At 36.4% G+C, this 15069-nt stretch overlaps 1 protein-coding gene across 13 annotated transcripts in view; it reads left to right on the top strand.

The window, feature by feature from the left end:
• FAM126B (family with sequence similarity 126 member B) overlaps positions 1–15069 on the top strand; it is a 75808-nt gene that overhangs the window by 28937 nt on the left and 31802 nt on the right. For 12 of the 13 annotated variants that reach the window (XM_046018289.1, XM_046018285.1, XM_046018284.1 and 9 more), the window contains 3 exons: positions 4600–4677; positions 5593–5694; positions 11009–11188. In XM_046018289.1, coding sequence (XP_045874245.1) covers positions 4627–4677; positions 5593–5694; positions 11009–11188 — 333 coding nt within the window. In that variant the 5' untranslated portion in view covers positions 4600–4626. Of the gene's footprint in view, positions 1–4599; positions 4678–5592; positions 5695–6417; positions 6474–11008; positions 11189–15069 lie in introns of those variants that run through there. The other variant, XM_046018293.1, reaches the window with a different exon arrangement.

Below are 15069 nucleotides of genomic sequence, written 5' to 3'. Positions count from 1 at the left end.
TGGTTATTTTGTGATAAGAACTGTTCTAAGTATATAATAATTGTATGAAATTAAGTACTGTGCTGCTGTTTTCCTTTTTGAACTAAGAGAAAGGAGGCACAGAGGAATTAAGCATAGCTAGGAAGGAGGGGTGGGTAAGAGGGCTTACACATAGCTGTAGTAAGTGACCTTAAACTTAGTCTGTTTCCAGAGTCCATGCTCACCAAAGTGTGTTCTAGAGATCCCTTAAGTAGGTTTGTAGGGTCAAACAGTATTTGCTGCTTTCATTGTCATTCTCTGATAAATAATAGAATGAAGGTTTTCATCAGCCAGTTAAATGCAGAAGTAATTATGAGATTTGCAAAATATGTAAAACAATAAACACTACTTTCCTTACCAAATTTGGTTTTTTGGTTTTTGTTTTTTTTTTTTTAAGATTTTATTTATTTGTCAGAGAGAGAGCACAAGCAGGCAGAGTGGCAGGCAGAGGCAGAGAGAGAAGCAGGCTCCCCTCCGAGGAAGGAACCCAATACAGGATTTAATTAGAGGACCCTGGGATCATCACCTGAGCTGGAGGCAGCAGCTTAACCCACTGAGCCACCCAGGCATCCCACCAAATTTGTTTTTGCTATGGAAAAATAAAATTTCGATTTAAAACATTTATATAAAAAAATATGGGGCACCTGGGTGGCTCAGTAGCTTAAGCCTCTGCCCTCAGCTCAGGTCATGATCTCAGGGTCCTGGGATCGAGCTGTGCATCAGGCTCTCTGCTCGGCGGGGAGCCTGCTTCCCCTCCCCTCTCTCTGCTTGCCTCTCTGCCTATTTGCGATCTCGGTCTGTCAAATAAAATCTTTAAAAAAATAAAAAAGAGAAATCCAGTAATAGAAATACAAGAGTTTATTTTTCAGTTCCATTTTGTCTATTGGAAATAAGTCCTTTTTGTCACCACTAAAATGAAATTATGCTTTTCTTCCTTACATGGTAATAAATTTATCATTAAGTATTTACCTCCTTTTCTGGAGCACTCTTCAGAGAGTGTGTAAAGTACTGTTTTTCCCCTTAATCCTGTGGTCCACTGAGCTTGTTGGAAATAATGAAGTGATAAAGAGACTTACAAGTTATGTTAACAAAACAACCTCTTTTGTTTATACCTTCATAAGAGACTTGAGAGGAATGGAAATGTTAGCGGGAAAAACCAACGTATGTTTTGCTTTACTATACTTCATTTGAAGCTTAATAAAATTGTAACCCAGATTACTTATCTTCTAGGTACTTTGTAAGTAAAAAACATTTTTATTGTCAGTATCTGTTCAGGTGTTTTAATTTCCAGAGACTTGGTAGGAACTCTCAGAGCAAATACTGTAGCAAGCCTGGAATTTTTAGTCTTCATACTATCGGGAAATTTGTATCTAGCTTTGAAAAGGGATACCAGTCCTTTCTCTGCATTGTAGCCAGATGAGCTTTTCTTTCTTTTTTTTTTTAAGATTTTATTTGTTTATTTGACACAGAGAGAGAAAGAGAGCACAAGCAGGCAGAGTGGCAGGCAGAGGGAAGGAAAGAAGCAGGTTCCCTGCCGAGCAAGGAGCCCGATGCGGGACTTGATCCCAGGACCCTGGGATTATGACCTGAGCCAAAGACAGCTGCTTAAGCGACTGAGCCACCCAGGCATCCCAGATGAGTTTTTCAAGCCTTGAATCTTATTATTCATCTGCTTAATAACCTTAGCCCTTTCCACACTTAATGCAGACTACAAATTCCCACTTATACCATTTTCCCACTCTCAGCTCTCGTCCCTTGCTTTCTGTGTTCCTGGTCTTCTTTTAGATTCTATAACTTCTAGGTTTCTTCTTGTGACAGGGCCTGTATATAGGTCATTGCCTTTTTCTAGAATGTTCTTTTCCAAATTCCTTAACTCTATTGATCTTTGTTATTTCAGCTTACCTTAGAGAAGTCTTTTTTGATTCCTTCATCAATATTAGGTTCCTTTTATTATGCTTTTGTGTGTCTTTTCTTTATTCTTCATCTCTTTCCAAAATTTGTGTTTGGTCTTCTACACTAGATAAATGACCTGTTATATAGTGAAACTATGTCTGGTTTTGTTTATCATTGTATTACCAACTATTAGCATAATGGCTGTTATAGTTGGTGTTTAAGAAATATTTATGGTATGGATCAATGAATTTCTGACTGACTCTTGCCTTTGCTTTTTAGTCAGTTGCTTCCTTGAGTTCTGAGAAACTATCAGAGGCAGCTACCTTAGAATATTTAGTCAGTTCATAAAAAATTTTTTATTGAGGTATAATTTGCATAGAGTAAGAAGCACATTAATCATAGTTATATAATGGAATACATTTTTAGGTGAAGAACTAGGTTTCAGAAAGTATTTACTACCAATTAGTTGGTGTAGAAGAAAAAAAGGAGTTCTGACATTGATTTGAATAATCATTGTAATAAATGTATGAAACTTAGAAAATGACTTTTTTGAAGGGCATTATCTTTTGGATGTATGGTTGTGCTGTTTTGCGAAGTTATTTTTTTAATTTTTTATTTATTAACACATAATGTATTATTAGCCCCAGGGGTACAGGTCTGTGAATCGCCAGGTTTACACATTTCACAGCACTCACCATAGCACATACCCTCCCCAATGTCCATAACCCCCCCCAACCCTCAGTTTGTTTTGTGAGATTAAGAGTCTCTTCTGGTTTGTCTCCCTCCCGATCCCATCTTCTTTCATTTATTCTTTTCCTACCCTCCATCAACATCCTCATAACAGGGAGATCATATGATCGTTGTCTTTCTCTGGTTGACTTATTTCGCTAAGCATAATACCCTCTAGTTCCATCCACGTTGTTGTGAAGTTATTTCTAAGAGTCTCATTTATTCAGCAAGAGTCTGTAACTTGGGTGTCCATGTCTATTAATAATGGGCTTTAGTTGATCTGAACTCCCAGAAATTGCTTGCAAAAGTGAGTATGTGTAGGTATGGCATTTTTCTTTTTATGTAGTGTTCATTAATCCTTTTTGTCTTAAAGCTTGTTGTGGAACATTTCAAATTTATAACAAAGTGATGATAATAGTGTACCAACCTGAAATTTGTGTACCAACCAATACCCAGCTTGATTGGATATTAATTCATGGCCAATCGTATTTCATCTATCCCTAATTCACTTTCCTTACTTGGCTCCCCCTACCCCTGTCCTGATTATTTTAAGGCAAATCCCAGACATTATTTCACCAGTAAATATGTTAGTATGTAACTCTAAGAGACAAGCACTGTTTAAAAAAAAAAAAGTAACTATAATACATTATATAATACATTATCAAATATAAAATAGCCTATAATAATTCCTTAATATAATCAAATAACCAGTCATGTTCAGCTTTTTCCAATTGTGTCATGTTCTTTTTAATTGTTTGAATCAGAGTCCAAAAGAGATTCATTCTTTGGCTATTGATTTTTTTTTAATCTCTCTTAATCTCTAGGTATCCCTACTGTCTCTTTTTTCTCTGACAGTTTATTTTGACTAAATTCATCCATCGTCTATCTTTACAGCATTTGCTACTTGAAAATAAGGGACATATCTTACTCCTCTTTGTACTCCTCCCTTATATATATTACTTGGTATAGTGCATTATATAGAGAACATTGAAGATGTTTCCTTCCCCCTCAAAGAAGTTCTTTATTTCATCTAGTTCTTTGAGCCTTTAAGTCTAATTAAAAGTGAAGACCTTTTAATTGTCTTCCTCACTTTAAAAATAATACATTTTTTTCTATTCAAAGTTACATGATGAGAATATCCTCAATATTCCTTCTCTCAGAGGTAGACAATTTAATTTAGTATATATGTGCCAGGCTTTTTTCACATTTTCACATTTTATATGTATCTTTAATGGAATTCTAGTTTATATAATTGTACAACTTGCTTTTTGTACTTGGACATCTTTCCGTTATAGAAAACATATAAATCCATTTTCTTCAAAGGCGTTATTCGTATAGTAGATATACATTTATAATCAGTTTCCTGAATATGTGACCCTTGATTTCTAGCTTTTCTGTCTTTGTCATTCATAATCTGTCACACGGTTTGCTCTGTGATATATAACTAATTCCAGTTGTATATTTGGTAGAGGCCCTAAAGGTAGACTTTTCATTTGTCTTGGGTAACATACGGTTTGATTTCACTAAACTTGTTTTTGCCACTTTGAAATATGATTGTCGAGGAAAATATAAACGTGTTAGGGACCGGGCACTTGGGTGACTCAGTTTACGTGTCTGCCTTCCGCTCAGGTCATGATCTCAGTGTCCTGGGATGGAGCCTCGCACAGGGCTCCGTGCTCAGTGGGGAGTCTGCTTCCCCTTTTCTGCCTACTTGTGATCTCTCTCTCTGTGTCAAATAAATAAATAAAATCTTAAAAAAAAAAAAGTATTAGGGAACTAGGTTTCAAATGTACCACCAAAAATAGAATTTATTTCTTAAATATAAATTTGTTTTAACTGAGCTCCAGTCTGAATTATGTGCTAGGTTAGTTTCTTTGTTGAAAAAAGGTGTACATCGTTTACCTTTGGTAGTTTAAGTACCCAATGTTATCCTCAAGTTCAGTGCTTTTTTTCTTTCAGAAATAAAAGAGGAATAGAGGGTAGAAGATGCTGGGATCTGAACGTGGTGTTGTGGAAGAATGGTTATCAGAATTCAAGGTAAGTTGGATTGGGGATAAGAATGTGTCATATGGGGGCGCCTGGGTGGCTCAGTGGGTTAAGCCGCTGCCTTCGGCTCAGGTCATGATCTCGGGGTCCTGGGATCGAGTCCCACGTCGGGCTCTCTGCTCAGCGGAGAGCCTGCTTCCCTTCCTCTCTCTGCCTGCCTCTCTTGGGATTTCTCTCTGTCAAGTAAATAAATCTTTAAAAAAAAAAAAAAAAAAGAATGTGTCATATGATTCTGTATGTCAGTAATTCAAACAAATACAAGTGTTCTGTGGAGAAACTGAAATAAATTCTATGATATGAAGTAGAAATGGCACAATATGAAGTAATGTGTTTCTATATTTGTAACTCTTTTTAAAGGCACTAAGGTGAATAATGACTAGAAGGTAATATATAAAAACGAAAATAGGATTGCTGAGAGGTTATATGAATTTTTAAATACATTCAATAAAAGGGGAAGCTTCCAAGCTTTAATAAGGCACAGATGTAGGATTTGGGCCTTACATTTTTATTTCCTGTAATTGAAAATCACCCATTGATTTGATTTAAAACTGTAATTTCTGAATACTATAGAAATAAATGTTTTGTAAACATAAAATCCAAGAATTAAAATATATCCTATAATTACTTTTTTTAAGAGTAGATTATTTGGGGTAACCTGTTTCAGCAAATCTTGATATAATGTGTGATTTCTAATCATTTTTAATGGTTGAGTAGTTTGAAGAACTATATACTATAACATTCTAAGTTAATTTGTTTTATTAATTCTCTTGGTTATTTCTTGTATTATTTTTACTTTTCTTAGTTGACTCTATCATAAATCTTTTCAAGAGGAACTGGGGTAAAAACAAATTTCCTCATTTCCCAAATACTAAGTTTGCTTTTGATTTCCTTGGATGTTTCTTTTAGGCATTACCTGACACTCAGATCACCAATTATGCAGCAACTTTACACCGGAAAAAAACACTGGTACCAGCCCTCTATAAAGTTATTCAAGATTCAAATAATGAGGTAGGAAAGTTTGTAAGAAAAATAATTTTAACATAGTAAGATGAAATATGTGTACTAAAATGCATATGTAAGTTTTGTAGTTCTCCCTTCTCTTTTTAAAAATCCTTCTTATGGGACTGGAAAACTTTCTGCTGTGTTTCATTCTGATAGTTGCTTTGGCTTCCCTTTGCCCTCCCTCTTATTATTTTAAATGTTTTGATCAGGTTTGTTTCTGTTTAGGACTGTATGTTTTGATTCTTGATTTGAATGACCATCATCTCATTGGGTTACTTATTTAATTTGAAACTTCTCTGTTTCCTGTTTGGAATGCTTCCTTTTCTGGAATCCGAATTTTAGCCATACACTGATTCAAAGTTTTTAAAGTATTGTTTGCAGTTGTTTTATTGACGATACAGAACTGTGTATATTTCTCCTATCTGTGAACTCAAGCTGGTGACATGAAATGATACTGCTAGTAAATTTAGCTTGAAATGATTGGAGAAAGCACTATTTAGTGTAAGTAGTAAAGATCAGTAAACTTAGAAAAAGAGTTTCCTATTACTCAACTTTGAGATTGAAGGGGGAAATGCAGCTGTTTTATCTATATGTTAATTTATGCAAAATACACACATTATCTTTCCATTAACACAATAGTATGACACAGTTTTATCACCACTGGATTTGTGTATGCTTTAAAATGAAAATGAAAGGAACACGCGGGAAAGTAGCTTCTTATCTTCCCAGATACAGCCTCCAAGAGTGCCTCTGCTGTGTACTGGAATGAGTTTGAAGAAGTTCAGGTAATCATCTCCTAACCAGCAGCTTAATTTAAAGTGCATCTTAATTTTTGTCCTACCACTAAAAGCTTGCTTATTGACCTCCTTCTCTCCTGTCTCCTAAACTTGGATTGGCTCTCAGTTAGGCTTGCATCTGTTGCTATTTGTAGCAGCAATTGCAGGATTCATTTGCTTCTTTTTCTCTTGCGGTGTATTTATGAATGTTTTATAACTTTAGGTGTGGTAGTATGTATTATATATATATATTCATACCCTTTTTGGTTAGGAGTTTTCAAAATTCTGTTTGAATAATGAATGTGTGTATTTCCTGCCCCTTGTTTTGCACTGTCTTAACATTTAAGCTTTGCTTGTTAAAATTTGTTTTATGCTCTCTCTTTAGATTGTAAGCTCTTCACGGGCAGTGGTCTTATATTCTATATTTATTACTTTCCTAGAATATATTTTGTCATGTACATGATAAACACTTAAATATTAATTAGAAGAATAGTAAAACACAAAGTGACATTCTGAAATGCTATTGTATTTTTAGGACTCATAAGTATATAAAAAGGATTGGTTTCCTTTTTTCCTTTATACTTTAGAAGATATGACATTAAAAAAGTTATTCACATTTCTTTATAATGTAATACTTCGCAATACTTACATGTGAGACCTTGTCATGGCTAGAACTGGGAAAAATTACAGCTTGAGCGGTTCAGGCTCAACAGTAGTCACTGTAATCATCCAGTTACCAGAGCAGATCCTGTCTTTCCATGTCTTCTCTTGTCGGTTCATAAAGTTCTAACCATGTCATCCTGTTTCAGAACAGCAGAATGTTTAGCTCTATAGCATCACAAACCAATTCTGGACCTTAGTCCTAGAAGGAAGCCCTTTTAGTCCTGATTTTGTTATATTCTGAAACAAATCAGCTGTTTTATTTAGTTAACAGGAAATTATTTCAGAAAATTGTCACATGCCATATATAATATTAATTGAAACATATGACAGTCCCGTGAACAGTTTTGCTTTAAAGACCTTTAAAGTTCTTCAGAAAGTGAATTTCCTAGTTTAGTATTATATATCATGTCCAACCTGTACTGCAGCTGAAGTTTTAATCTCTAGACTAATGTATTGCTTAGTTTTTCTCCTTTCCCTTGTTCCAGATCCGTTGGACACTCTAGCAGTTCTTCCATTTCAGGGAGCTCTCCATCCAGTCTGTTAATCCTATCACTTTTTCCTGATTTGATTGCCTTTCCTTCTTCCCTCACATACCTCACTTCTCTCCTCACCCAGCTAAATTTTCATGGTATATCATAGTCTGTTTCCTTCAAACATTCTTAGCTCCTTTGCTTCTCATTCCATTAATTTTTCTTTTTTGGGAAAATCTCAACACTGGATAAAACCCAGCTGTTCATCTTCACGCTTGTACCTGAGCAGCTGAACATACTTGGAGAAATCAGCTGCACCAACAACTTTGTTGACTTTCTCCACTTTTATCATTTATTTATTTAGTTTTTGAGAGAGAGGAAGAGAAAGAGAATCAGAAGCAGACTCTGGCTGAGCAAGGGAGCCTGCCACGGAGCAGATACGGGGCTCATGACCTGAGCTGAAATTAAGAGTCAGATGCTTAACCAACTGAGCCACTCAGGCACCCCTAGTCCTGCATTTAAAATGCATAAAGTTGGGGTGCCTGGGTGGCTCAGTTGGTTAAGTGTCCTAACTCTTGATTTTGGTTGAATTTATGATCTCAGGGTGCTGGGATTGAGGCCCCTCCATTGGGCCCTGTGTTCAGTGGGGAGTTTGCTTGAGGATTCTCTCTTTCCATTCCTTCTCTCTAAAATAAATCTTTTTTAAAAAAACAGAGGACTGAAAATTTCAGTCACATAATACTGTCCCGTAGTCTTGCTTTACCTTCTTGGTACCCTGTCCCCACTGTGGATTTTACACATTCCCTTTCCTCATTAGTCTTACCCTCCTTTCCGTCATCTTCAGCTTGTTTTCTGTATCATTAAAAAAGAAGGAGGTAATTGGGAATTCTCTTTTCATATCTACCACTTTACCAGCTTCTCCACCTACATTCTCCTGCCTTTTCTGCTGTGATGGATGAAGTGTCCAGGTTTGCATCGAAGACTGTCTTCCACTTAGGCCTGGATCACAGCTTCTCTGGCCACCTCAAAGATTGTTCTGCAATTACACCTTTTCTTTCCCTCATCATTGATTTCTCACCAAAAGTTATTGGATTGCAGCTACTCCTCCTCCCCCTTTAAAAAAAAAAAAAAGCAGAGTAAAAATTTTGGTTTTGCTATGCCTAATTAAAATATCGTTTCTTACATGCCACTGTGGTTCTTGCTACTGAGGAAGGGAACTTAAGGTCTTTATAACAGAAGCAAATTGTACTTTGGGTGACTGGCTGACTCATTCGGTCAAGTGTGTGACTCTTGATCTCAGGCTCATGAGTTTGAGCCCCACGTGTGGTGTAGAGTTTACTTAAAATAACAAGGGAAAAAAAATTGTAGTTGTACCATGGCTAATAAAATTTAGAGACAGCAATTTTGGAGTCTCTACTGAAGAGAGAAATAGATTTGAAACGCGGATATATATTTTTAATAAATTTATGAGAGCAGTGATCTTTAATTCCCCAAAAGAGCTGTTTTTTTTTTTTAAGATTTTATTTATTTATTTGACAGACAGAAATCACAAGTAGGCAGAGAGGCAGGCAGAGGAGGAAGCAGGCTCGCCGCTGAGCAGAGAGTCTGATGCGGGGCTCAATCCCAGGACCCTGAGATCATGACCTGAGCCAAAGGCAGAGGCTTTAACCCACTGAGCCACCCAGGCACCCCAAGAGCTGACTGTTTTTGTCAGTACTTTAAAAATTACTTCATCACTGACACTATGTGGAATATGCTATCTGTAATTAAACAATCTTCACCTTCTACTCTCCACCTTTATTCTAGTATAAGAAATGTGGTATAGTGGGAGTCAGCTTGGTGTCGGAAGACCTGAATTTTGGTTTTAAATTTTTTAAAAGATTTAATTTAATTTAATTTACAGAGATCACAAGTAGGCAGAGAGGCAGGCAGAGACAGAGAGGGGGAAGCAGGCTCCCCGCTGAGCAGAGAGCCCGATGCGGGGCTCGATCCCAGGACCCTGGGATCATGACCTGAGCCGAAGGCAGAGACTTAACCCACTGAGCCACCCAGGTGCCCCGGAAGACCTGAATTTTAAGTGTCTTCTTTTATCACTACTTCTGTGACTTTGGGAAAATTGTCTGGCTGGTCGAGATTTCTGTGTAAGGGGAAAATTGGAATTTTTTAAAGAGTTTAAATATTACTGGGGTGCCTGGCTGGCTCAGTTGAAGAGTGTGTGACTCTTGATGTTGGGGCTATAAGTTCAAGCCCATGTTGGATGTAGAGATTACTTAAAAATAAAAAAATCTTTAAAAATATACTGTAGTAGTGATTTCAAATAAAGAGCCTTAGTAGTTACTAGATACTAGGGTATGTGTATTTGTAAGTTTTTTTTTAGCTTTCCTTAAGAGCTGAGCTTAATTCCTCTAAATATATTAACTGTATGATTAACTTTGGATTTATTTTTAATTTACAGTTGTGAAAATATTGACTTATTCTAGAACATTAGATTATTACAGACATATATAACTACACTGAAGCAGATTTCCAAATATGTATGCATTATTTAATCATTCAGAATAGAGTTAAGCATAGAAATACTGAATGATTCATTTTTTAAATTAAAATTTAAACATAATTTTATAGTTTCCGGTCAGCATTTTGTTTGCACTGTAAAATCATACCGAGTTTTGTATAGACTGTAGTTATTTCAACAAAACCGTCTAGATTGGTAGTAGGAAAAAGGGAGAGGTTTATTTAAACGACTTGTTTTCTTTAGTTTTCAAGATGATGAAGATCCTGATAACTAGGGAAGCTATATGAAAAATTAAACACTGGAAAAGCTGTTTCTGTATACTTGCCTTCTTTTCAAAAATCTTTCACGTACATGTAATTAAAATTTAAGTCAGTCTTAAAACATAAAAGTAATTTGTTTGTTTTACTTGTATTTAAAATATTAGCTAGCATTTTGGATGTCTAAATATTACATATTGCAAAATCCCTTTCTTGATTTTATTTAAATGATAGTCTATGTTGAGATTTAAAGGTTATTTCCAACAAGAGCATTTGAAGTTATTTTCTTCCAATATGGAATATCCTCCAAATGGAGGATAGGAAGGGCTAGTAATAATAGAAAAGGAAACTTACTAAATACAGATGTAGTACATTGGTGAAATAATTGATAAATTTAATGATACAGTGTATTGGAAAAACATGTTGATATGAGCACAAAATTCTTATAGCTAGTAGATTGGTCAGTTTAATATGTAGTCTGTACATAGAAATTAAGGTTTGGGTCCCATTGATTCAACAATGCAAAAATTAATATTGAGAATTTATTTTTAGAATACACATGTATATATGCATCGAAAACAAAAACACAATGACAGCCAAAAGAATGGAAATAGCTAATGCACTTTATTTTTCTTTTAGCTTCTGGAGCCTGTCTGCCACCAGCTGTTTGAGCTCTATCGTAGCTCTGAAGTTCGTCTTAAGAGGTTCACACTGCAGTTCTTGCCAGAATTGATGTGGGTTTATTTACGGCTCACAGTTAGCCGAGACAGACAGAGTAATGGTTGCATTGAAGCACTTCTGTTAGGAATTTACAATTTGGTAAGTTGAAAATGACAGTTTGTGAAATTTTAAGTATATTTTATTTAAAGTCTTCTGAGGTAATAACTTTAATACTTACAGGCATCTGGGTGGCTCAGTGGGTTGAGCATCCGACTCTTGATTTTGGCTCAGGTGATGATCTCAGGGTCATGACATCAACCCCCACCTCTAGGATTCTCTCCCTCTCCCGTTGTCCCTCACCTCCTCACTTATGTACATGCATTCTCTGTCTCTCTCTCTCAAAAAAAACCAGACACCAAAAGAATACTTACAAAAAAATGAATTGAGAGGTTTACTGAATAATTTATTTAAGTTAATATAATTGAGTCTAGAGAGACTTAATAAGTACTTGCTGATAATGCTATTTTATAAAGTAGGTGAAATTACTAGAATTGATAGTGTTAATATTTTGTGACTTTACGTTTCTTTATTTGACCAATATTTCTGAATGTGCTGCGTTTAAAATTTTTGAAATTATTTCTAATAATCATTTGATAATATATGTTTTTTGATACTCTACTGCTTGAAACTCTTTTTCTAAGAGATTCTTAGTTACCATAAACCTTATTCTGGGTTTTTTTCTTCAAGTGTCCAGTTAGAACATTGGCATTGAAATTCCTGCTCTTTTTCTCTGTATTTAGTACTCATGGTAAACAAGCACTCCACATAATAAAATTAAGTTTACTAGTTGAGAGGTAATAAAGTACCTCACAAAACATTAAGTCTCCCAGTAAATAAATATTCTTCTATACCACTGCTTAGTCTTCAAAGCATTATCCCTTAAAAAGTCATTAGAGAGGCGCCTGGGTGGCTCAGTGGGTTCAAGCCTCTGCCTTCGGCTCAGGTCATGATCCCAGGATGCTGGGATCGAGCCCTGCATTGGGCTCTCTGCTCCGCAGGGAGCCTGCTTCCTCCTCTCTCTCTGCCTGACTCTTTGCCTAGTTGTGATTTCTCTCTGTCAAATAAATAAAATATTTTTAAAAAAGTCATTAGAAAACATTTCTATCACCGTAACATATATCTGGAGGAAGCAGTCTGGCCTTTGGAATCACTTGTATTTTGTTTAAAACCAGACCTAGCCATTTATTGGCTGCATTAAATTTGGGCATGCTACTTAATATCTTCACTTCAGTTGCCTCATTTGTAAAACAGAAATAAAACGTTGCTAGTTGAATTAAAAACAAATAGAATCCACATGTTGCTTGAGGAATTTAATAAATGTCATTAGCAGCAGCAGTAGTAGTAGTAGTAGTAGTAAAGGGTGAGTTTTTTAACATGAAAAACTACTCTAGGTATAAAAGTCTGTTTCTAACTTGCCTGATTGTTTTTTCTTTTAAAGCAGGAAATTTAGGGGTGCCTGGGTGGCTCAATTGTTAAGAGTATGCCTTTGGCTTGGGTCATGATCCCAGAGTCCTGGGATTAATCCCCACTTAGGGCTCCCTGCTTGGTGGGAGGCCTACTTTTTCCTCCCCCACTCCCCCCTGCTTCTGTTTCGTTTGTGTCTCTCTCCCTCTGTCAAATAAATAAGTAAAATCTTTAAAATAAATAAATAAAGGAGGAAATTTGTTTCATATATTACCCTCTAGTGTTTAGCACAGGCACTTAATAGATGTTTTTTGACTTAATAATTAAATTTAGTGTTTCAGATTATGCTGAAAATTAAGTTATCCTTTAATTTGTTAGTGTACTAAAATTCACTAGTGGGACAAATGAAGCAAATACTTTTTTTTTCAAGAGAATATTAAATCGTTTATTGATTACACATGATAATGGATGATACACAAGCTTTAATGCCATCTATAATTTTATCTGATACCATAATTCAATTTAGATATATTGCATAGGATGTGCCAACAATCATATTAATAACCAGATAAACTCCAGGACTTTGCTTGGGTGACCTTTTAATGGTGAACTCCAGGTCACAACACATTAACTGTCAGTTCAACTACACCAAGGTTTGTGGAGACAATGGCTTCTGTGCCCAAGCAGGTTGCAAATAAATTTCGAATGGAACCTGGCATCACCCTGAAGGAATTCTAACTTCACACTCTTGGGGTAGTATACCAAGATGGCTTCAGAGTAGCCTAACTTTACACAGCACATTTAAAAAAAAGACACATTTATTCAGCGTCATGATCAGACTATTACATTTAGCAATCAACAGCATGGGTGCAAAAAAAAAAAATCTACACTAAAACCCTTTATTGGAATGCTTTACACTTTCCACAGAACAGAAACAAAAATAACCTGTTATACAATTAGTCACAAATACAGTCCTCGAGTTTTTTTTTGCCCATACACATGAGTATTGTCTAAAACATGTCTTCTTTGTAGCAGCGAAGACCTGCCACCACTGTGCTTGGCTGAGTTCACAAATCTGCTGTAACCTGTCGCTTCCCTGTCCCGCTTCCCTGTCCCTTCTCTGGCTCTCCTCTCCTGCTAAGCTTTGTTTCCTGGCGGAAATTAAAACCTCCTGCCACTGCCGTAGCTCCTGCTGCTGCTGGAACCACCATAGCCACCTTGGTTTCGTGGTTTGGCGAAGTATTGGCCTCCACCACCATAAGGGCCAGAGCTTCTGCCTCCAAAATTGCCTCCTTTCATGGGTCCAAAATTTGAGGATTGATTGTTGTAATTGCCAAAATCATTATAGCTTCCGCCACCTCCAAAGTTGCTTCCATCATTACCAAATCTGTTCTAGCCATCCCCACTGCCACCATATCCACCCCCACCTCGACTGCCACCAAAGCCACCTCGACCACTGAAGTTTCCTCCGCGACCAAAGTTGTCCTTCCCACCAAAACCACCTCCACGACCACCACCAAAGTTTCCCGAACCACTTCGACCTCTTTGGCTGGATGAAGCACTAGCCATCTCTTGAAGCAAATATTTTTATAGCAGAGTACTGATAAGTTCTAGATAGTGCTTGTTGGTGCTATGGTTTAATTATCTTTTAGCATCTTAGAAATAGGTACTATAAAGTAAGTGCCCAATTATATCTCAGAAGTATAACCAGGCTTCTTTCTTCTGTTTCCCTTTCAGTCTGTGTTCTCTCTCCTCTGTGGCCCTCAGTTTTTCTTAGTGCACTGGGTTTCTTTCATGTATTTCTTTCTCCTCCTGCCCTCCCCAGAACTTCTCCCTTGCCTCACATAGCCCCAGGGGAAGTTTTATATTGCCCTCAGCTTAAACAAATATCAGAACATCCTTCTTCAGAGATATACATAAATATAAATAAAAATTATTTGGTTTAATTTGAAATTTAGGAGTAAAAATTAAAGTTTTATTGCCTAACTTAAAGTAGGTCCGTTCACCTTACTGTAGACTTTCTCTGAGTCATAATGGCCCAAATGTGGTAGTAACTAGTTTGACTATGCAGTGGTAAAATGATCTCCCTAAGGAATTTTTAAACCCATTTTCCTGCCAAAATTGGAGGTATGGCCATTGTTCACATATAATTGGTACTCTCCTGTGACATAGTGAACTCAGAAATGAATCCTATAGGGAAGTTCTTACGGGTTTGTGTTTTGTTGACTAGTTTTTATTGTTGTTTCTTCCTTTTGTGCTGTGTAACTGCTCAGTCTCTCTCTAACTTCTAGGTACACTGAGGAGGGCAGCCTTCTCTTTCTGGGTTTTATGCTAGTCATGTATACTAATAAAAGTTGTCAAAAAAACAGACTAAAGTGAGGCAGTGGAGAAAAGGAGTGATGCCAGAGGATTTCAGCCCTCTATGTGCTAGTGTCTGCAGGCAGATCTTTACTGGTACTGTAGAAAGCTGGAAGTGCCAGAGATTGTAGAAATGAAGGACACCATTGTCCTTTTCATTGAATGATAAAATGCCCTTTTTTTTTTTTTTAAGATTTTATTTATTTGTCAGAGAGAGT

The sequence above is a fragment of the Meles meles genome, chromosome 9 (genome assembly GCF_922984935.1).
Source record: "Meles meles chromosome 9, mMelMel3.1 paternal haplotype, whole genome shotgun sequence".
NCBI lineage: Eukaryota > Metazoa > Chordata > Mammalia > Carnivora > Mustelidae > Meles > Meles meles.
This window is presented reverse-complemented; position numbering and strand designations above follow the sequence as displayed.